The sequence below is a fragment of the Rhea americana genome, unplaced genomic scaffold (assembly GCF_003343005.1).
Source record: "Rhea americana isolate MKP2758 unplaced genomic scaffold, rheAme1 scaffold_39, whole genome shotgun sequence".
NCBI lineage: Eukaryota > Metazoa > Chordata > Aves > Rheiformes > Rheidae > Rhea > Rhea americana.
The window spans coordinates 5285769-5310669 of record NW_028186523.1 but is presented as its reverse complement, the minus strand read 5'-3'; the positions used below and the strand labels follow the sequence as shown (position 1 = coordinate 5310669).

General features: G+C 34.1%; 1 protein-coding gene across 3 annotated transcripts in view; it reads right to left on the bottom strand.

Annotated features, from left to right (window-relative positions):
* RB1CC1 (RB1 inducible coiled-coil 1) overlaps positions 1–24901 on the bottom strand; it is a 68370-nt gene that overhangs the window by 5301 nt on the left and 38168 nt on the right. For all 3 annotated transcript variants that reach the window (XM_085313598.1, XM_085313599.1, XM_085313600.1), the window contains 7 exons: positions 23030–23156; positions 13817–15732; positions 9931–10090; positions 7657–7765; positions 7284–7524; positions 4939–4990; positions 3537–3584 (listed from right to left, as the gene is read on the bottom strand). In XM_085313598.1, the coding sequence (XP_085169724.1) occupies positions 3537–3584; positions 4939–4990; positions 7284–7524; positions 7657–7765; positions 9931–10090; positions 13817–15732; positions 23030–23156 (2653 nt within the window). The remainder of the gene's footprint in view (positions 1–3536; positions 3585–4938; positions 4991–7283; positions 7525–7656; positions 7766–9930; positions 10091–13816; positions 15733–23029; positions 23157–24901) is intronic.

Here is a 24901-nt window from a genome sequence, read left to right as displayed (position 1 = left end):
ATGCTAGTCAAATCCAGGATATTTGTACTTCAAGTTTAGTACATGACTTTTCAGCTATAGCTCAAAGTTACCTATATTTCCTACAGTTAGTGTTTTTGGTTAGAAAACAGTATCAGCCAGTCTTAATGTGAGCTGAAGCCCATTCATGACTCCTTTTTATCACTTCTTCAAATTAGTCTTTAAGAAAATGAATCCAAATTGACTACAGAAGCTCTTGACTTTTAATGGCATTTTGAGCAATTGGTTTTCTTTATGCAGCCCAATTTNGAGATGACATGTCTGACTCATTTACGCTGTGCTTTTTTTCCTTGAAAAAGATGCACCTAGCATGAAGGCTATTGAGTATATACAACTTCCTTACACTGTTGTCAAAAGTGTTTGAAAATTATCTTCAGACATTAAAACCAAAGTTATTTTTACATTTTTTTTTAAAATAGAGTAAGTTTTAAATTTAAATTAAATGCAAACTAGTTTGATTTCTGTATTTTTCTGAAATTTTTAACTTCAAGAAACAGAACAGAACAAATTAGGCAGTTAACTTTCTATTTACAGTTTTGCAAAAGTTTAGAAATCTAGCTAGAAGGTATTTCTTGTAGCCTTTAAACAAAAAAGTTTCATTTTCAGTATTTCATATAAAATAATAATAAAGAACTCCTAGTGTCAGAAGTGCTGATACAGAAGAAGCTCCTTTTTATTTTTTATTGCTTTCAGAGGTAACCCATAAATTTTGCTGTAAAATCCAAGAGCCTTAATTTTTTTTTTCAATTATGTAGAACAGATGTGAACAGGTTTCTTATTTTAAGTAGCTGGATACAAATAAATATGTTTAGTATATTTAAATGTTGATGTACAAAAAAATATATATTTACATGCTCAAGTTCACTTCAGTTTTAGAAGCATACTGGGAAAGGTTGAGGGAAAGGAGGAGAAAGAGGCAAAAAATAAGAACTGATTTTCAGTTTTGTTGTTACTGGTGAGAGACACCCAGAGGACTACAAGTTGCCAGTTCCCTTGCGAAAGACAAAGTTCTCAACTTCTGTTCTAATGTTGTACAAGAAATAAAATACACTCCACTATCTTAAAGCTGAATATCCGTACAATAGCTACCTCTTAAAAGGTTAGGAACAAAGGAAGATTTGCTGGGAAAAGATTCAAGTAGTGTTTCAGAAGTCCAGCTTTAGAAACAAGAGGAAAATTCCACAAACATCTAGAAATGAGGGTTCTAATACTGACAAACATTATGAAATGACCAATTTTCTAGCAAGGAATTGAAAAGATATCCTATTCCTAGGTCCTTTTCAAAACCGATTTTGAACTGGTTTGGACACCAATGAGCTGTTAATTTCTCTCACGTTGTTTGGTATAACAATAAAAATTTTTCATTTGTCTTGCACAACATTAGGTATTCTTCAATTTAGTTTTATTCTCAGGTAACAGAGATCCAAAGTTTAATATAGGAAGCCCACAGAGAGGTTTGGTAGACTGTCCAGTGTCTGATTTTTTCTTTTAAAAGCTATGCTGAAATACCTTTTGTTTATTAGCCTTTTGAATAAATGAATCCTCATGTCTGAAACATTTTTTTTACAAGCTCTGCAAGCTTTTCTCAAACTCTGCATTAGTCGGGTTGTTATGGACCAGTTTCAGTGCAGAAAAGGAAGTTTGAAAAAAAATAACTTCACACCTGTATGTTTAAGGGGAGTAAATTCTACAGGAAGATCCAATCCTTAGCCAGACAAAAACGGCAGTATCTACAGAACTGGAGAAACCTATCAAACACTTCTGCTATTAAATATAACTTTTAGGAACTGATATCTGTGTGACTATCTCAATTCCTACGTATCATCTGCTCACTTAAAGAAAACAAGAACTCCATGGACAGTCCAGGCAAACTGTCAAAGGAAATGTCCACTTCCTATACACACAGAAACTTTTTCAGCTTCAAGTTGAAACTTGCTAACAAGAACAAACTGTGGATAAATAAATCGAGAAGGATCAAGAATTAAGGAAACTATCAGTATATTCTTTTTCATTTCATTCATAGACACTGACTAAAAACAGAATCACAGAATAGTTGAGGTTAGAAGGCACCTTTGGAGATACCTAGTCCAACCACCCTGCTCCAGCAGGGTCAGCTCTAATAGATTGTGCAGGACCATGTTCGGTCAGATTTTGAATAACCACAAGGACGGAGACTCCACAACTTCTCTCAGTAATCTGTTCCACTATTCAACTACCTTCATAGTAAAAGAAGTTTTTACAACAGTAAAAGCTTTTTACAGCTTTATACTGAAACACAAGAAATTCCATCTTTTTTAAAAAAAAGTCAAAAGCTTTTACTTTTGTAAAAGATTTATTTATTAATGTGCATAAGACCCCGCCCCCCCCCAGATCCTTCTCTTCCTCCAGGCTAAACAGTCACAGCTCTCTTAGCCTTTCATGTGGCTAAGAGAATAGATAGCATGCATAAATAGATGTGTATGTATCTATATATCTACATATCTATCTATCTATATATATATATATGTAGATATGTAATTTGAATATTTAAGATAAAAAAATAAAAATGATTGTCAGTATTTTCAGTTGCTAAGCAGTATTAAAGTTTCACACCTCCCAGAAAGGACAGATGCAGGTGGGAGGGTCTCCGGCTGTTGGGAACACTTTCTTAGAATAGTTTAATTTTTAGACTGTCAGTTAAAAGCACTTTTTATGAGAAGTGTGACACAGATACACCTGCTCCCAATGTTGGGTATGTTTGCTTGCAAAATTAAACTACTTCAGCAGTTTCTCTGCCCTATCTCAAAGTCTTCTCAGACATCTGCATATAAGTTGAAGCTGACCTGCATGTATGCTTCACCTTGAACAACACATGGAAAGTTGCTGTTTTCTCTTTCCTTCACAAGATTTTAATATACATTCATATCTATACTTTGAAAAATTAAGAGAATCCTCTTAAACACTTCTATCAAAAACAAATGTTTATTCTCCAAGAATAACCTCTAAATTATTGCTACTACTCCTAACATTTAATGTGCAGGCATTTGCATTCTTGTAAGTTGGCTTTAGAATCATAGAATGGTAAGGTTGRAAGGGACCTCTGRAGATCATCTAGTCCAACCCTCAGCATAGCCCATATGGGGATTGAACCCACAGCTTTGGCATTAGCAGTACCATGCTCTAACCAGCTGAGATCTTTAAAGTTAATTCAATTGGATCCATTTTTTCAACAGAAGTAAATTTACTTTTGTTAGTCTGGATAGGYCTGTGTTCTTTTCAGAATAAAAGTTGTTTTCCTCCAGTCTTATGAATCTTTTTCATGGAAAAACTATTAAGTTGATGTACCTCTTAAAGGCTATCAGATGACATCTATTTGCCGTTTTTTTCCTCTCACTTGCCTTAACACCTAGAATATTATTAAGAGTTATCAAAAGCCATTTTATCATTTTAACAAAATGTAAAATTTGTAAGGTTTTTAATTTATTATTATTATTTCTTTTTACAAAAAGACTCAAAACATGCATTGCACAAATACTCACCAATCTCTGATTTAATCTTTTATTTTCCTCTTCTTTCAACTGCAAAGTCTGAAATAAAATCATGTTCTCAGATTAATCAATTACTATACCTTTACAGTATAAACATTTAAACATACATTTTGATATGACCAGAGCCACACTGACTACTCATAGAATATACATATTTACTATAGTGTTCAAAGCTCTAAAACAATATCAAAACATCTTTTGAACAAAGATATATACAAAGTTAGAAGTTCAGCAGCTATCAAAGTGCTGCTAAGACCACAGCTAAAAAACATTTATCTCCATACTCATCCTTCTGTAACTGGAAAAAAAAAACTATTGGTAAACTGGCAGCAGTAATTTAATGTACTACTGTTTTATAGCTGCTAGCTACTATTCCCTTGGCAAACAGATGACAAAACAAAACATGGAACTATTCTTGGTTAGAAACATCCAGCAACTTACATCATACATTGACACATTTTAATAAACAATATTCAGTATTGTTCTCCTCCTGATTACAGACTTTAGGTTTTAGTTTTCTAGAATCAGTTTATCTAAAGACTGAAACTCCTTAAGTTCAAGTTGAAGAAGCAAGAAAAAGGCAACCAGAATGGAGCCAGACATCAAGGGAAACATGACCGGACTGGTAAAAATGACTAGAATCTGAAAGATACCAGTATATCTGCTGAGGATTAATCTAGTCTTTACTCTGAATGCACATTGCAAGCTATGCTCAAAACACAACTGTACAAAACATAGGCAAAAATTAAATTAAGGTATATGTGGGGAAATGAACGTGTAGACTTACAATTCTAGTCCGCACATTAATTTTAGTAAGTACATAGCATATGAGAAGAGCAGTGACTTCAGAGAAATATGTAATTTTAAGAACATTCATAGTAGTACTGCTTCTGTAAAAACAAGAAAAGCTATCAAGATTATAATGGATCCCAGATAGAATTAAAACAATCTAACCAGTCTAAGAGCAGAAATTACCTGTTTGCAAAGGAAACAGGTAACTCAATCTCAATTCCTAACCAAGTGGTTTAGATACCTTGATTTAAAAAGTTAAAAAAAAAAAAATTTTTTACTTCAATCTTTTTTGCTACAGAAATTCCCATGATCAACGACCTGTCACTACTAAGAAGAAATATTACACCTGACTTATTTATAACAAAGTCTATATAAACACAAAATAAAGTAAAAATGGGCTTCACTAGGTCCAGTACAAACACAGTATATTAACGATTATTTTGAATGACTTGAATGATTAAGAAGAAAAAAGCTTTCTTTGAAGTCTTGCAGACACTACACTGCACCAGAGTGCGTAACAACTGACCACAGCACTACATAAACACATTACCCTTTAAAAGTACTTAATCGTAATGCTTAATCTCACAGATAAACTACTCACTCTTTCTAACAACATTATCCGCTGCTTTTCTTCAGATATATGGACATTTTCACTAAAAAAAAAAAAGAACATGGATTGGTTAAAAAATAATTCTTCACATTCAAAAATTATTTTTATTCTCATGCACACAGATGAATGCCATGTATTTGCTAGCAAGACAAGGAGCTTAATTGTTAAAATAAATAAAAAAGAGCTCACAGTACTTTGGATCCTAATATTCTATTATACGTTGGCTAAGGAAAGGCATTATGATCAGGGAAATAGAAACTCTGGGGGTGAGGCAGTGGGGAGAAAAGAGTATAGAAAGATACCTTGATTCAATAATCAGCATAGTCTTTTCTGGTAGAACCTTTTTACCAGATTTCCTTTGTTGGAAGAGGTCAATCAAATTTCAGTCAAATGACAAACAGTTCATGAAGCTACACAGGGCCATTTCTGCATATTTTGCAGTATTTTCAAATATTTTCAAAACACTAGGATGAAAAACACAGCTCCAGATCCTTCTGTTRTGCTTCATCCTTGCTTCCATAAGGGTATTCAGTGCACTGGATAAACTCCTCTGGGTTAGGCAGCATCAGTTGTGAGAAGTATTGTTTAAAATAACTGTAAGAATATCTAACACCTCTGCACTTGTTTTTGTGAGAAAACACAGAGGCTGCAATTGCTTAATCATCTTCCAAGAAGATTCTAGGTAAAGGCATAGTATCCAGGAGTCTACAGTCAGTTATTTTGCTTTCCTTTCGGCACACAGGAATTTGCATGTGGTAGTGGGTGGGTCAAAGATGCAGCCAATTTCTTCATGTAAGTGAAGCTAAAGGCCCCTTTAATCATATTAGAGGTGTAATGGAGTTAAGCTGGGATTATAAGCCTCTTTCATTCAAACTAACAGAAATGTTACACTGTACAGGATTGCCAATTCTGAATCCTAAATTAGACAGCTATTTTAAGTAGTCTCAGATGTAAGAGGGAAATAAAAGCATATGAACTTTCCCCCCGTTTTTTTTTCTCAGTAAGATTACAAGATGTTTTCTCCAAAGTGGGCTTGCTGCACATGCYGGATAATATGACCCAGCCTACAGTACTCATGAAGTTATCAGATTAATTAGAAAGTCTTAATGCTCTAGCAGGGATTAAGCGAGGAAAAGAAACCTGACAAAGCAGATATAGTTTACAGATTAAAAGCTACTAGAAAACTACCGCAAGTATATAAAAGCATAAAATAAAAAAATTCCATATGATTACGAGTATTTAGAAATACCTTGCAGTTCAAAGCCAAAATTTCCTTACATACCACGATAGAAGAGGGTCTCAAAACAAGAACACTTAATATAATGAAATTAAAGAAATGCAAGAGATGCTCCCAGAAGGTTGAAAATATTAGCATAAAGAACAGCTCTCAAATTATTAAAAATAACTAAATGTTGACATTTCAATTTTCTTAGGCTACTACGGCAGAAATATAGGCATACTAAGGAATTTACGTTTTTTCTAGTTTTTCTGGTTTCTCTAGAGCAAAAAAGTTCCAACTGAAATGCCTTGGACAAACTCCCAACTATTTCTTTTCTGAATTCACTAGTCATACTATTCTGAATGGATTCTCCTACTTCACTGAGCAGGATAATAGCTAAGTATCTTCCAGTAACAAATCCTACTTAATGCATGTGTATCACATATATTTTGTATTACTCTTCTCAGAAAGCACATGTGCTCATTTTAGTATGGAATTTTGAAGCATAACTTTGTATATTTGTTAAGAGAATGGAAACAAAAAGAATTAAAGTTTTAGCAGAGAAATAATTCCTTCTCTTGGAGCACTGGAGACTTTACTATCCAGGCATCTTTTCACTAGTAGGTACATCTAAAGCAAGAATCAAGGCTTTGAACTTGACTTAATTTCCATGGAAGTCAACAAGGGGAAAAAAAAAAAGGCAGAAAATGTGCCTATAGTAGGTTGGTGTGCTGAGAACAAACACCACCCTACAGCTAGACGTTGTTCAAGAGATACGCCAATAACATGCAATAACTAGCTTATCCTAGACTATTACAACTACTCTTCTCCCACTCAATTTACATTTCATATACTTAGGTTTATGTTTTCATCCTATAATTGTGGGACCAAGAGTTACCTCTAACTTCAGCTACTTCTAAATCACTAGAAAGCATTCCCAATGACTTTGGCACTGTAATTGTACATACATATGTAAAAGAACATTTTTAGCAAGAACAGAGGGATAAAGAATATTAAAATACAAATTAGATTAGTGTGTTTAAAACTTTCAACAGTACATACATCTAAAGAATTACAGCATGCTTTCTGTATTTTTATTGCAATGTCCCATACTTACTGCACAGCCATCATGCTGGTTTCCATTGTGGAGTCCAATCTTCCTTCAGCTGTAAGGTCAGAAACCAATCTATCTGTGTCAGTGGGAATATCAGGTGCACAGGCTCCACAAGCTTCTGAGGTTGCTGCTAAGTAGGCTGAAGGAGTAAAATTACTACTTCTCAGCTTGTTAACTTCTTCTTCAAGCTTCTTCTTCTCCTCAAGTAAGCGAGCTCGATCTTCAGAAAGTGTTTCAATCAAATCTATGAAAAGAGTAAATATTAAAAAAACAACAACAAAAAAAAAACACACAGAGCAGTGCCAAGGATCAAGAACAACTCTAAAGGAAGTTGTCCTGTTAGAAAAGATGAATACTTTTTCACAACTTTGCTTACCCTTATCTTTTTCTTGCTGTTGTGTCAGTGATTTTAATTTGTCACTAAGGTCATTTATTATGTTTTCTTTTTTCATTTTTTCTCTTGCCAGAACGGTGTTAAAATTTGTCTGAAAACAAAAAGCAACACTATCAAAACAAGAAATGAGTGCTATAAACAGAATACAAAATACATAAGTAGAAACAGAAATGTACAAAAGAGATTCCATATTTCAGTTTCCTAACCTATAACTGTACGGAAGGAAGTAAACAAGTTTAAATGCTACTTTGGTAGAGATATCTGGTCTGGATACTTGTTTTGAGGATTCTCTGTAACAGCTGTGTTTTATTTTTTTTATCCCTACTGTCCCTCTCCTCATCCCTCCTCCCCAATATACACATGTAATACTATTATAAAGAAATCATCATTAAAAGTATTCATTATTGGTTAAGGTGTCTTAATACAATGGGTCATACTACAGTTAACATACCACAGTTGCATGTGGTATACTAAAAACTGTTAATATGGGGACGAAGACTGATATTAAAACACACCCACACCGAAGTATGTAACATTAAACAAAAATATTATTATTAATGCAGTAGAACAATATACTAGAATCTGAATATATCTGAATTAGATATAATTAAGTCATGCATTAACTTATTGCTGAACAATTAATACAGAAATCATATAGGAATTCAAGCTAATTAGCCTGAGTAACTTTTAACATAAGACTAATATATTCTTTTGCACTTTGATGCATCTCTCTGCTTTTTGAATCCCTCTGCTAACCATTATGCCTTTACCCTATTTAACCCTAAGCTTCTGCTGAAGAGACAAACTGAAGAGATAATGGAAATTAATAGATATCTATTAAAAAAGCATTTTAAATTACAAATTCAAAAWTTTTTTAAATGAATTTTAAGCCACTCATGACCTTGACTGGTTTTAGATGCTCTATGCCTATCATCTTTCAATCTTAAATTGCGAAGTTTGTGGCAGGCTACACATCTTACATACTGCAGAGCAGACTTTGGTAAATGCCTACATAACAAAACTAACATAATTCACTAAGAGAATCAATAGCACCTCTAAATTTACTGAGGCAAAATCTACATCAAGGGGGAGGTTAAATGCCCCAAGCATTAAATCATTGTCAAAGCCAGTCCAGTAAGTTTTCAGCATGGACTGCTACAAGTTTTTGAAACAAATAGAAGGTTCTACATTTACACTGGAAATTGCTATTTATACCTCTGAATCTTCCTTTCCATGCTCTGCTGCTATTCAAGAATATTATTATATAATAAGAAAAATGATATACTAAGGCAGATTCCAATGAGAAAGAAGCTAATAATATATAAAATGTTCCTAATATATTTACTCTGTAAGGTCCACTTCAGTATAAATGTCTGCAGCTCAAAATTTTCAAAAATATTCCTTTATGACAGCCCAGTTTTCTGTTCTCTGTGCCAAGTATTGTCATCCACCAACATCGCTGATTATTATACTGCCTTTTTATTCTTACTATAGCTAAAGCAAGTAGAAATGTTTAAAACAAAAATCCTTTCTTACTGTTAAAAAGCAAAGCTGTAGATAATAGCTGCTACTGTTACTTGGAAGGAATTAGTTCGAGAACTGAACCCTCATCTACAAAATCTCAGAGATTCAAGATGGTTTGAAAGGGAGACATGAATCGTTAGAGAGATATAATTACTGTTAATCCAGTGTATTATGATACAGTATCTTAAGTGATGGGTACCTAGACATGTTTTTAAGAAATAAAACAGAGCATTTGCTTTGAACCTCAAACTCCCATCTGTCCAGGCTAATAAAAGTCATTAAGCAGCATTCCAAGTATTTCAGTATTGCAACAAATTTGGTTTATGTTATCCAGAAATACAAATCATTAACTCAAATCACACTTAACTAATATCTTTCTGGAGTTCAGTAAAAAAAATATATATACATATATATACACACACACACACACACATATACACACACACACACACATATACACACACACACACACATATACACACACACATAAACACCAGCTTAATAACACAAACAAAAGCAACAAAGCACCACTGAAAAAATCATTTAGACTGCACCATTCACACAGATTTAAGATTTTTATAGGTCTTGGATTCTATTAATGTTTGTGTTAGCTCCAGATAATAATGTAAATTCAGTAAGTAGAAGCATTACTTAACAAAAGCAAACATGCAACTTTAAAGCAGCACATCATTGTTATGGGAGCAGAAATAATCAAAAAAAAAAAAGCTTTGCCTGCTGTTCTGCAGTTAGTGATGTTCTAATGTTTTGCATTTCTTCATTTTTCCTTTTCTCTTGTTCTTCAAGTTGCACCAAGAACTTCATTTTTTCTTCTTGAAGCTTTTCTTGAAGTTCAGCAACCAAGCTTGATTCAGTAGATGATACAGTAGGAGGACTTAAAAGAAAATGTCGAGGCTTTAAATTTGCAGTAAACAGTCTCATTATACATAAATATATAAACTCAAAAGTTAAATTTCAGCTATTTTTCTGGACTATTTAATTAATACTATATTGCAATTAAGTTAATCTTCAATTCTACATTTTAATAATGGGGATCACACTTGTTTGTGACAAAAAGAACAACAGGTCAACTCCCTGTAGATTCTTAGTGTGTCTAAATGCAAGCCTGCAGAACTCTCATGCTTAAGCAATTCAGCAGTAAATCTGATGGCAATGAATCCTGATGGGAAAACTCAAGACTGAGCTGCAGAATCTGAAGAACAGTCATAACTATCATAAAGAAAGGGAAAGATCAACAGCCCCTGAGGCAGCAAAGATAACAATCATCAAGGGTTCTTGAAAAAGACAATTTTACATCAGCCAAATGTTTTCTATTGCTGAACCCAAAGCACTATCCTCCTATATTTTGGCTTGGGTCACCAAAAACCATCATTATGGAACACTAGGAGAGACAAATTCCTTTGTTGTGTAACTTTTGTTAAAGCCTGCCATATTTTAATTTTCTATTGTTTCTCTACACTAGAAATTTTATATATATATATATATATACACATATATATATAAAAAGCCCTCAAAACCTAACTCTCCATCTATGTATGTAAGAGTCAATAGATTTCTCCAGCAGATTGAAGGTACCACTTGAGATACCACCTCACAATATTAGGTGGATTGTGCCAAATCAAACATTATGTGTCAAGACATCAACACCTAGAAGTACAATTCCTAATGCTAAAAATGCTCCAGGATTTTTTTTATTGCTTCATAAAGCAACGTTTATCTGTTAACATTAAGGACTACAGAACTTCAGAGATGCTGAAAAATAATCAGCATTGAGAATATGAAAGAAGAAATTTTGAGGAGGCTTAGAATGTAAGATTCTGATAGTTATAACTTCACATTGGATAGGAGTTTGGTGATCCTTGAAAATACCAGTTCTGTCCATTTCTATAGATTCTTTGCTTTATCATACAATCCAGAACATACTTGCTTGTTTCTCCCATCAGTCCTCYCCAATAATTTAACAGAGTCAAGAATAGATTTACCAAAGCACAAATAAAAGTATGCCTGTACATTAATTTGCAAGTACTAAAAATTCACTCTTGCGTAACTCCAGATTGTCCGAACACTAAACTAATATAATTAGCCTAATCCCAAGCCTGTTAGCTGCACTAAACCAAGGTAGTTATCATTTGCTTGCAAGTGGCCTTACTGGGCTGCTAACTGGTTGCAAAACAATACCCTGCAAAAATAAATTCTTCTGTAAAGGACTCCAACGTATACTACTAGTTTTTAAACCTCTTAGCTACATCAGGTATTGGGTACTCAAAAAGCCTGTGAGAAACAACAAATACAAAATCCTTGAGGGCAGACTGAAGTGCACTGACTTGCAAAACAAGCTTTGAGATTCCAGAAATTAGGAAGAAAATGAGCAGAAAATGAAACAAGACCTGAGAATCCAAGGCATACCTTTAAATATTACTGAGAAAGCATTTTGTGCTCAAATAAATTCCAATTAATAAATTAAGCCTAGCTATGACAGAGAAGAGTGTGCACACACATGAACTGCGGAGAAGCTTCATCACTGACTGTGGTCTGATAGAAATGGCTGGACAATACCAACGCTGGAATAAACCAAGGTAATAATTCAGTTCACAGTGCAGTCAAGATTCCTAACCTGCTTACAACATTCTTGAAAGTGTTACAAATATTTTAACTAACCAACAAAACAGGAACTGCTTAATAGAGAAAAATCATTAAAAAAATGTATTTTTCAGTTAATTTTGTGGAGGATAGAACATACTACATACAGAAGAAAGATTAAGAAAGTTAAAAATGTTCTGCAGTTTTATTCTCTTATTCACGATGATTTCAATTCCAGGCACCTTATAACCAAAACACGTTATTCGTCATGTAATCAGTAAATGGGTCACAAATGGTTTTGTTCAGACTTGGTAGCTTCTAAAAGCTTTTGTTAGATTTCATGTAAGTTCAAAAATCAGATTCACGATTCCAGTACAACACTCAATTCAAAGGTAACCATTTATCTTCCTATCAATGGCTTCCAGAAGGCTAGTATAACATTGCTCTTTAGAAAAGAGCATTTATCTAGCACATAGACACACGTTAAATAAAAGTTTTCTGTACCATTACAAATCAATTGCTAAAGAACAACTGAGGGAGGATAACAAGTCAATTCTAGCTACTAACAGCTTGGAGTTTTAAGAACATAAAAACCAAACAGATAGCCAATTCTGAAATACTAAGACTCAGATTAAAAAAAAGTATAAAACACATCACTACTTTATCCTAGAAAAAATATGCCTTAGGAGGGAAACAGAAATATRTATTTTAATGTCACATTATGAAAATTATCTGATAGAACACTTCCTCAGACCGAAGTAGATAGCTTAATTATCTGTTTTTATCCAGTTCAGAAGTTATTCAAACTTAGATGTAGAAAATCAAGTTTTAAAAGTCTGAGTAGATAGCTATACCTTTTTCTTCTATGTCAAAAATGTAAAGCTTCTAAAGAGCAGTGAAGAAATATGAACAAAAGGAAAACAAAACTGGGAGTGATTTATTTTTCCCTCCCTATTTCACCCTATTTTGTTAAATACAGAAGTGGATATTTTGTTAAGACCAAAAATGTCTTAATTTCACTATATTCCAATCATTGACTCTAAAAACTTAAAGTATTTTTTCATATACTAACAGGCAAAATTACATCAGACACTTATATAACATCATGTAAGTATGTTAGAATATCAAAATTGTCACATGACTGAAGCTGATATTTCAAATTCCTTGCACTACAGAAGTGAAGTGTATGCATGTGTTGGATTCTGTGTAATTTTTCCCTCCTGTTTTCTTTCTTTTTTTCTTTTTTCTTTTTCTTTTAAATATCAGCGTAATGTTTAAAGTGCTGGTTTACATCTGCATTCATGCTCTGCACCACTCCGCTTTTATGGCCATCTGTATTGCTTTTTTCTTATCTCATGCATTTAGCAAATTGTAATACCTAGAACAAAATGCTTTATTAATGTGTTGTACAAACAAGATCTATCCTTGGCATTTCCAAATGCTACAAGAATAGTAATGACAAGTTCAGGCATTTCAAGCTAGAATATTGTTTACGCAGTAGTCAAACACACAGCAGAACAGTCGTTTCTAGTATGTCTATTTTACAGTACCATAATTACTCTGCTGATAGGCATTATGAACATTAGTTCATAATAGGTAAGATATGAGAAGTGGGGAGAAGTAATTCTGTGCTTTTATGGCACGGAAAAAAATGATTTGCTTTTTAGAATGGAAAAAAGTAACATTTTAAAAGTTAAATGAACAAAGAAAGAGGATGATGTTAAGATGTTCTTTAAAACAATTTTGCCCAAGTGTAATATTACAAGACCAAAATTCTAGAAAACCTTTATTAGTGTCCAAAGCAATATTGTGTAAGATGTTTACGATCTTGGAGATTAAATGTTGACACAGAAATATCACTACCTATAAAAGCGAAATAGCTTGAAACATATAAAAAACAAAAGAGATAAGTGCTATTACAAATATAGAGATTTTACTTACTACATATTGTAACATGAATATACCAGATTAATCATTTTTAGATTACTATGAAAACACAGCAACTTAATTCTTACAGTACCTCTGATTTACTTGCATCTCAAGTTGTTGTATTTTTTCCAAAAGCCCCTTTTCAGCAGCTTCTCTCTGTAATTGAAACTCTTTACAAGCAGATTGTACTGCATCCTCTTTTTCACAATTGAGCTTCTGAATGAGAAACTGCCTGTCTTGTTCTTGGTTAGATACTAAAAGTTCTTTCTCTTCCTCAAGCTTATGGATAATAGCTTCGTATTTTTCCTGCTGCTCACAGAGAGCCACTTTTTCTGTTCTTGCCTTTTCTAGAGAAACCACTTCCAACTCTAACTTACTTTGTAGTTCCRTTATTTGCTCTGAAAGTCTTTTTTCTGCTTCAGAAGTTTTTTGATGCAAAAATGTTATTTTGCTTATTTCAGTTCTAAGCAATTTTGACTCTTCTTCATGTCTGTCCACTAGTTCGGAAATGCACTGATCTTTTTCAATTGTCATTAGAGTTCTTAGTTCTGATAAGCCCACTTGATATTCATCATTATTAACCTGTATTACATTGTTTAATTTATCTATCTCCTTTCTTAAGCTTTCTGTTTCCTTATCAATCAGCGATTTTAAGGTCTCTTGTTGCTGGGTTCTGCTTTCTTCCAAAAGCAGCCTCATTTCATCAGTTTCTGCCTCTTTCAGTGCAAGTTCAACTTCTAATTTGCACCTCAAATCAGACAGATCTGAAACTTTGAGTTTTAGCTCTTCTACCTGTTGTTGTTTCTCTTGGACAACTGCTGCATGAGATTCCTGCATTTGTTCAAGTCTGTGTTGGTTCTCTTTTTTTAATTTATCTAAACAATCCTTATGCTCAGCTATTACCTTCTCAAATTCCTGTAAATGCCTGGCTTGCAGGTTATTTTCCAGTTCTTTTAAATGGCTTTGCTCTAAACTCTGGAGTTCTGCTCTCAAAAGTTGTAGTTTTTCATCATTTTCAACATGAAGTTTCTTCAAGTCTTCAAGTACTATTTCACGTGACTGCCTAAGTTCTTTAATTTCACAATTTTGTGTCTTCATTTGGCATTCCAATTCAAGTAATTTCTGATCTTTTTCGTTCTGAAGGCAAATAACAGCTTCTTTTTCATTTTTCACTATGGCAAATTCATTATTTTTATTCTGAAGAACTTCTTCAAGGCCTAATAAATCACTTTTTAACTTTTTAATCTTTTTTTTGTTTTCTTCACCATCCTCCAGTAATTTATTCATTTTCATTTCATATTCACTTTTCAAAGATTGTAATTCTTTCTGATGCTTATCTTTTAGTGTTTCTTCAAGTGAAAGTTTTACCTTCTCAATAACATTTACTATTTCTAATGAAGTGCATTTTAAAGAATTAGAAAAGTCACACTGTTCTTTTTGTACAAGCGTTCTAAAGTGGCATAGATCATCTTTTATACCTTTTAAATGTACTTTTGAATCTTGAGCAATAATCTTACACTTCTCCATGCAAACACTTAGAGGTGCCTTTTCTGCTGAAACGTCCTTTACACAAGAACTTGTATCTTGCATTCGTCTACTATCTATTGCATTGATAACTGAAGAATAAAGAGATTCTACCATCATTTCTGGACTTTGTGGATCACTTATTATATTAGGAGATGCTGGATTTTCCTCTATTACAAATTCATTCACTGCTGACATAAAATCAGATTCTGGACTTTCTGCCAATGAATCCAAGTCTAATGATCCTTGCTTAAGAGCTTGCTCCAAGTTTGGATGGGCAATAGTTTCAAAATCAAATGTATGAGCATCAATGCTGTCTGGAGATAATTCCTCTAATGGAGCTGGAGGACACACAGGAGGACACAAGGGACCCTGAAGACTGAGTGATGGAGGAGTTCTAGAAGAGGTAGCAAGTGTGGTTCCTGTCGTACTTTCCATCCTTGGTGTAGTAGCAGATTGTGGCGAAGCTTGACTATTGGAGGCCTACAAGTTGTAAAATGTGAAACCAATATTTAACAAAATGATTGGTGAAAGTGTTCRCATTTTAAGTTATTTAAAAATTATCAGGAAAAATTAGACAGAAGAGTCAGCCTTATTAACTATAACTGTCTGAAATAAGGCAGATGTTAAATTTAGCTAAAATCAAGTTGAAGAAATTAGGATATTTTCAAGCAAGTTTCATAAGAAGAACTGTATATAAGTATAAAAATGCTATATAAATTATGTATTATATTCTAAGGGACTGAAATGTAAATTTAGATGATACAAAATAAAATTTAAGTAACACACTAGCCAGAAACAGTTAACAGCCAATTTAAAATGTTTTTCTTGATAATATTGTTAACATACTTTACTGCTGTTTAATATTGTTGTTAAAAGTCAGTATAATTCAGAAGTCACTATTAATATGAATATTAAAGAAAGTTCCCCCCAAAACGCTTTACTGCAACAAAATTGTTTTCTACTAATGTGGATATCAAGACCATGCATGTAAACTGTTACTCCTGTTCAGAAATGTAGAATAACTCAGCAACAGGGATCAACAACAGCGCAGACAGTGTAAAGACATGGACAGTAGAATGAAGGGCAAATTCTAATTAAAACAAATTCTTCAGAATTTAGGAAATCCCAGTTTCGGTGGTTCCCCTCTACCCCCCATACTATTCGCACCTCCCCCAATTTTTGTCATTTTGYATAAACACTTGATATTGTCAAACCTGATTATGTAGCTCCAGGCCCTTCGCTCTGAACCGGAAGGCTAAGAGTTAGATTAGCTATCCAAATTAAATGAGTAACAGCAGTATGAAAAACACAAATACTATGTAAGCTTCTCCATCTTCACAGAACTATTCCCAAGTCAATTTGATTAGCTCCAGTCCTTCTGATATCTAAAGGACTGAAATCTACTTTCTTCACATGAATCTTTTCATTATTGGGRTGGAGAGATAACATGCTAAAATCTCATATCACTAGTTCTTGTTCAGTAAGAACTCAGGATTTATAAAACAAGATTTCAGATTTTACTGTACATTCTGTTGTAACCCATAGATTTATGCAGAAACAAGAGTGCTCTTCTATACTGCCATGGAATAYATAAATCATAGTTTAACTGAATTCACTTAATTTATAATAGCTATTTTAATAACTGTGGACCAATGGACAAGTTGCATGCCTTTATTTTTATGCACTTGAAATTCAGAAAAACAGACTGAAAACTCCAAAATACAGGCTGTTTACATAGATTTTAATAAGATTAATTTTAAAAGCTTCACAAACTTTTTGAATTCTACTGAAAATCAATTTTACTTACAGTACACTTTATCTGTAGATTACACTTCAGGTATAGATTATCATATCTTTCCTTTCTGATGGACCTAACAATAAATTTACAGCTTGCAGCTTTGTTTGCCAGGAGAATTGAAGTGGCAATTAAAATCTTCTTCCTTTACTATCTTCACATCTACCAGAACCAGGAACAAGCAGTCAACCTGCAGTATCTGCTGTAATTAGCTATCAAGTACACAAGGAAATACCAATTCCCTAATGCTACCGTTTCTAGAATCTGCAGAATCCTAGGAAAAAAAATGCACACCTTAAACTTCAGCAAATGAACAACACAACCCAGTCGAAAGCTGAAATCATAAAAAGCCACGTACAGCCTCACTTTCCACCCCAGCAACTTATAATAGGACAGATAGCAAAGCATTTTTACCTCCAATAAAACAGTGAAAGACACACAGTTTAAATATATAAAAATAGAGTATCTACAACAGAAATGGAGAAGCAGGAGCAGGATCACCAGGATCACAAACTGGAGATTTGTTGGGTTTTTCAAATTGTTGGGTTTTTCAAATTGATCAGTGCTCTGGAAGATCTCAGAAACAGCACCTTTAAGACTCTAGGCCAACCATTACCCTGTTTTTATGTCCTTCACCACAGAATGACAATTTTCATCTTATCTCTCTGCAGAATCTGACCATCATAAAATCTTAATTATTCCTGAAGGCTCATCAGAGTATATACAATAAAATACATAAGGTGTTTAGTCTCAAGTGCTGGGCAGCTTTCAGAATGGTGATCTGTTCTGAAAAAACAGTCTCMTCTGACTGAGGATCACGATGATTCTGTTCTTGCCTCTGTTTTCCATGCATTTCAACTGTGTGCTTTTCTTGAGCCCCTACTCTCTTCTAGTACATTAATTTTTAATGGAAGAAATTTTTGTTATCCATTGAACTTAGTTACTTCTTTTGAGACTGACAACGGTTAGCGGAGCAGGGCAATAAACAGTCAGGAATAGAACTCTGAAACAGATAGAAGTGACAGATACCAGATTGCTGATGTATAAACAGCTAACTTTTGTTTTCTCAATCTTTCACAAATTGCTGCTATGCAAAAAGGGAACCTATCCCTCTCTGTCCAAAACATGTTTTCTTAATGGGGACATAGCGTAACTAACAGAATACTGAAATGAGATTTAGGAAGAATTTATTTCAGGCTCTGACACTCATCCAAAGAGCGAGCTGCATATATACCTCACCTCCATTAGCCTTTGCATCTCTATTTATGGAAGTTAGTCATGCAGTGATTTTGAACTCTGATGAAAACTGCCCCTTTTTCTTCATTATATASAAAATATTGTCTTTAGTCACTGAAAATGAGCACAGCATTTCCTTGTAAATTTTTTGTCCCTTGTGTGCTGCTTTTGATAAAGGTCGTATTAGTTCATACATTTTCCTTGGGTTAAATTTCAGTTTGTTATGTGTCTAAGAGAATATTTTAAAGAAAGTGTTGAAGGACATAGTATACACCGATAAGTGCCTGGATTTAAAGCATATGCTTTAAATGACAGACATTGATAAACCAGAGGTTTCTTTAATGGTAATTCAAGATAGAATTACAGATGTCAATAAGCACAACAAAATCCCTTCAAAGACTCTGAATATGAGGCAGCCATACAGAGAGCCACACACAAAGGAAAGATGTTACCTGTTTTTTGACATCCTTATAGGATGATATCACAGAAGGTAGAGAACAAGGGTATAGCATGAAAAGAAAAAAAGACCATCCCTGTGTGCTGCAACACTACTGATCGTGGTTCCCTCCCAGCTAGGGGCAATAATGAATTTCAAAGTTCTGCAGTGGCTGTTGTGAGCTGAGGCTCCAGTTAGATTACTGCCTAGTGAGGAGTAAAACCTCATATTTTGAGGAACGGAAACTATGTGGAAGACTTTGAACTGTTGCCTGTTTTCCTGAGAACCTGGTGTCTGGCATGCCTGCCTGCCTATTTACAATCTACAAGCAACAATGTAAGCCTACATCATGCACTGTAATTCTTGTGATCTCAAAGGAAAAGGAGTCAAGAGCAAACAAGAAAAAAAATARAAGGCAGAGAGCGGGGAGCAGAACTAATTGTCAAGTTCTGAAATGCTGCTGGGTTGCATGCCTTGTTCTAGTTATGTTACTGTGGTTAACTTATAGTCAGGGATTGGGGAAATTCTTTGAAGGATTATGAACAGTGCTGGATTTTAACTCGACTATAATAAYTGGTATTCATAATCTCACTTGAAAAGTCAGCTTCTCTTACAAGGGAAACTTTTAATAYTACAGGATTGAACATGTTAGTTATCTACTAACAGTGGAGAAAACTCCTTAATCATCTCACATCACACCTAGAGCACTGTAACTTTCTCCTGGAGATCTTTAACCTAACCACTGACCTGCTTAAATTTTGTCTCTATTATGAAAATGAGAGGGCACATTTGGTCTTGTGTGAAACCACTAAAACACACAAAATAAGCAGAATGCAAAGAGGAAAACAAATTCCAAAGAAATAATAAATTAAAAATGAAGTTACTGTTCTTTAATTACTCTGATGTAATACYAAGATCAGATAAAGAAGCATATCATGATTAATATTCTATGAGCCTGAAAGCTGAAATAAAGAGTTAAGTGGACACTAAAAAAAAATTACTAGCATCCTCAGTACACTACATTAGACGAGCCAGCATCACAGTCACACAGGAACCAAATTCTCCAACTCCTGTTTGACTTGCTCTTTGCTTATTCGACTGCAGCCTCAGCTTTCCTTTCCTGCCCAATGCAACTAAAAAAGACAAACCAAAAAAATCCCACAACCACCACCACCTCCCTGCTTGCCTCTGCCACAGAAGCTGAGCTGCTGTCACAGTCCAGTCTAGAGAACCAGGCTTCTGCTGCCACCAGCAGGGAAAGAGAGGCTGGGCCTGAAGGGCCTCCTTGGGCAGGTACAGTAGCAACATTCTGCTATGTTAGCAAGTCTTCCTGTCTGCACACACTGCGCAACTCTGACAAGCTGGGCAGACTTGGGTAAAAGTAGTATATTTGGAAAAAAAAACAAAAAAAAAACAAAAAAAAACAACCAACTTCTAGATCATTTATAGAACAAAGTGGCCTAGAGAAGACCAATTTATTTCTTTCATCAAGTAATAACAAGAACATCTTTGACGAAAAAAAACCTTTTCAACAGACCTATTTGGCTCAATTCAAAAAGTTTCAAGTGAATCACTGAGATGACATATAAAGATGGTCATTTCTGGCTGACATCATGAGTAGCCCAGCTCTGTGCAATGTAATTTACTCTAAGGAAAGAGACAATTATCAAAATCTGTCTATTTGACATTTCAGAGTCAGATGAGAACCCTACCCGGTCAAAGCACAGCAAAAGGAAACAAGGTAAAGAGATTCTCCTGATTTGGCAAATGGACCTTTTTTTGTGCAGCCAGATATCAATAAATATTTCTTGAATAAACAAGTCTGAAACAATTTTTAGATGGATTTTCAGAACATTAAGCTGAGTGAAGCCCCAGACTGCAGAAGGCACATTTCCTATTATTTGTTCCATTGCTATTAAGTACAATTAAATTTCAAACAAACTTGTTTATCTAAACCCTAAATCTCCCAAATCATCAGGTTTCATACTCAGCATTCCCTGTTTGGGAAAGCAGCAATCAGAGCAGTTTTTTACTCCCATTCCCTTACAATGACAAGGTACTTACTGTATACAAAAATAGATCAAACAATTTGGAAGTACAAAATTTACATTTTTGCAGGTTGGAATAGCAATTCCACAAAAAAAAAAAGTGCACAGTTAGAAGTTGTTTCAAGATCTGGAGTCTCAGGGATATTTTAGGTTTAGATAGTTGAATCTTATTTTTTCTCACAGGCAGTAAGCAATAAGAAAAAAGAGACAGGAGAATCTCATCCAAATGTAGCTATATTAAGAGATGAATAAGTGAAGGTGAGCTCTGAAAGCCTCTGTGTTGTTTCATGGAAAAAACTCTATTAAAAAAAAATGTTTAAAAAATGCTCCTAGTTAAGCTGTTATCACAACTGTTTTTAAAATCCAGGAGAGCGATTGCACTGGACAAGCCCACCACAAGTTACTATAAGGCAGTAAATAGGATGATGTTACAGAGTTACCAACTATAAAGAATTTAAAGACCATCTGTAGTAAAGTTAATCCTTTTTCCAAAGTGAGGGTTCAATACATATGGGAAAAGAATTACTGAACAGCGACACTGGAATACAGGATTCCCAGAACATATTAAAAGCTTTCAATTATCATAATAATATTATTTATGTAAACATTACTATGATACAACTTGAATAAAGTTCAGTAAGGATGTAGAAAAATCGCTTCAGCACTTCCTGCTTATATTACAAACCAGGATTCACTTCTAAATAGCATGAAGTGTTCTAATGGACCACACTGCTACATGTAGCAGTTCATCTCCAACTCAGAGCATCTCAAACAGTTGTTTTCAACTCAACACGTCCATATTTTGGGAACAAACTAGAAATAGAAATAAGTAACAACTAAAAGATATAAAATACAATGGCAACATGGAAGGAAAAGAAAGATATTTTAACCTTTTGACAGATCCTATCTAGTACTGAAACACTGTGTGTTCTAAAAATGTAGTTGAAATCATTATCTAAGACAAATCTGAAGTTATTCATAAAGACAACTGAATAGCAGGCTAGTTGCTTCCAAACAGACAGTAGAGATGACAGATGAGTTCTGRAAAGAAATTACTGGTCAAAAAAATCTGTTTAAACAGAATTTAACATCTCTACACAAGATTGTATTACATAACTTGACTGTGTGATGTAGCTGTAGAAGAGAGTCAATGACTTCTTCTCTGTCTCCTCTACTCCTAACAATTTTGAATTATAAAACTGAATGAGGAATGTCCTCTCTTGGTAAGACAAGCAGACTGCAAAATCAATGTATTCTCCTGAGATCACAGCTGAGCTGGCTAAAAAGAATGCAAAATGGAAGTGAGCTCTAAGAATATCCTGACAGGAGAAAAACTTTTCATTGTGAAAACACTTCCACAAAAAGACACTTCACAAACAAGCATATATCATATGCTTGTGTTCTTAAAATTTACTTTTTCCCCAGCCTTGAATTATTTTATTTGAAGTATAAACATTAAATTCAATTGGGACTAGGAAAAGCTCAATATAAGGACTGTTACAGAATGTGCTTTTAGTCAGCATCAAAACCTATCTGATCGCTCAGATTTGATCAAATGGAGTACCATGAAAATTGTACAGAGTCTGCAGGGGAAAGTCTGCTTGAAAGGCMGAGTGAAACTTTAAGGATGAGACTTTGACATCTGTTCCTTCTACAAAGAAGGACTGCATATATTTCAAAAGAAAAAAAGAAAATGCACAGGACTGCAAGAAAAGTAGAGAATGTATCAATTTTAAGATTAATGCAGATACCAATCAAGGCCTTGAGTTCTCGTTAACTGCTTGTGCCAACAGGACTTCAGAAGCAATCACTAACACAAACAGAAGTCATAAACATCTCATTAAAAACAAACCAAAGCGATAAAGGCAAAACTAACACATTTTGCATCTATAAATTCAAGAAATAAATGCAGAAAGAGGAAATATTAAAATAAAAAWTCTACTAAATACTCTACAGTGTGTTCTATTAATTCTATAAATTCTGTAGAACACCTGTTAGAAGTTTAGAAGATATTTAACATTTTTAACTATTTCCTAAATAGTTAAAACTATTAAACTTTATTCCTTGAAGATCAAAAATCTCATGATATTTACTAATAAATGATTAGGAAGGAAGCTACAAGACCATGGAGTTGTGAGACCAATAAAAATAAATCAATCCACACCTTTTAAAAAACAAAATGTTTTTTCCTGAAGAGGTTGTTAAAACAGTATTATGAAAATATTCTTCTATTTTGAAGTCTTAGTAAAGAAAAACAAATACCTTTTGTTCATTCAGCAGGTCTGTAATGGTTTGTGACATTTCATCCAAGCTCTGTGCTGCTTTTACCAGGTTATGTAGAGCACGTACATGCTGGTGAAGAGGTTCAAAGTCACAAAGTATGGGAACCCTTAAAGACAGCATAGGATTATTTTTTTGCCCACATTATAATACCTAATACTCAACTACATTAAATTGCTATTTGTATATTCCAACAAGACTAAGCTTCTCATTCTGTAAAGTTTATCCTTTATCTTCTTCATTACATCTATTTTACAAAAAAAAAAAACAAAAAAAAAAACACAAAAAAACACCTGGTATATTGCAATATCTAGGAGTCTTTCCTTCCAGAACAAATATTTATTGGTAGTACCTAGAGTTACAGTAACACTAGAGACTTTCTAGTAATTAAATCTGCAATTGAAGCACTTACGGTCACTAATCACTTGATTCTTTTCTCCTGTATTCTCATCAATTCAGTTTATCTTTTGGAATAGCTATTAATTCTCTATTATTCTGTTTTAATAATAATTCTAAGTGAGAAGAAAGATTAATCTGTTGTGACTGCAATGCAAGTGCAGGATAGCACTTATTCAACTGTAAATTTTACAAACCTCTAGAAAAGTAACATTTAGTTTTCTTGAGAGCCTGTATTTCCAGACTTYTTAATGTGTTTGGAATAACTTCACTGATAAATCAAGATTTTTTAGATTTACAGTATAATAAAAACAGATTTTAATTTACTGTATTTTGCATTCTCTATTCAAAAAAATAAAGCAAGTGGCATCTAGAACATTTTTCTAAAATTAAACTGATAAGTTGCAAAGACTGAGCGTAAGTGAGTAGAAGTATCATTTTAACTCAGCAGCTCAAGAAATTAGTGCTGATAGAAAAGGACCYGTCACTGGACCTCAAACTGTTAGTCTGCTGATTGTTAAGCTTCCTTTTTAGGTATTAGATGAGAATATGAAAGAGCGCACTGCTCTAAAGTTTGGTCTTAAGATCTGCGTTTACCAAGATGCTTGACAGCTYTGCCCACTGCAGCTGAAAGTCCACCATCACCATCAACACTTCCACCAAATGTAACCCTGAGCAAAGAAACTAGGATGCACATGACATAATCCCACCTCTATTGCCATCAAGTGGAAAGATATGTCACTACATTAGGGCCAGTTCTGCTACTGACTGGTCTTCTGACAATAGCAAGGCAAAATTATTCCTGACCTCAGTCAGAACTTGCCTATAAAGGTTGTAAGTGTCTCATAAACCTGTAAATCCAGTAAACCTCAGCAATATGGCATAATAGTTTGCATTTTAACTGCAAAATCACAAAGGAACAAGACTAAGAGCTGAACAAGAGAAATTAAGCAGGGTACATCACCTGTATCATCATGATCTAGGCTAAATCTGCTGTTCTGCAGACTAAATTCACTATACTTATTGTTAATGATAGCAGTCATAATATCAAAAGGATTGCCAGCAATTCTGAAATCAAAAGCAGAATACCAGAACAAAATAGGTCAACAACGAATTTGGCTCCCACAGTCTGTAGCAATAACAGGTATTAGGCTGCCACAGCTGGCAAATCTGAAAGCTGATGGCGGAGCATCTTTTCAATGTACTTCATTCTCTGTGGGATCTGATCAAATCTAACTGCAGATCCCTTCTAGCTGAACAGTGATGGATGCAAGTTGCACCTGATAGCGCTAAAATAGATAGAAACATCTCCTAGACAAGACCTTGCTCCCTCATATTTCTTCCTGATTATCTTGTTCGACATTTCTGATTTCTACAGACTGAAAACACACAAGTTTGGAAGTTCACTCTGATAGCTTTCCCAGAAAGATATCTTCAAGTCCTAGATCAGAAAYTGTC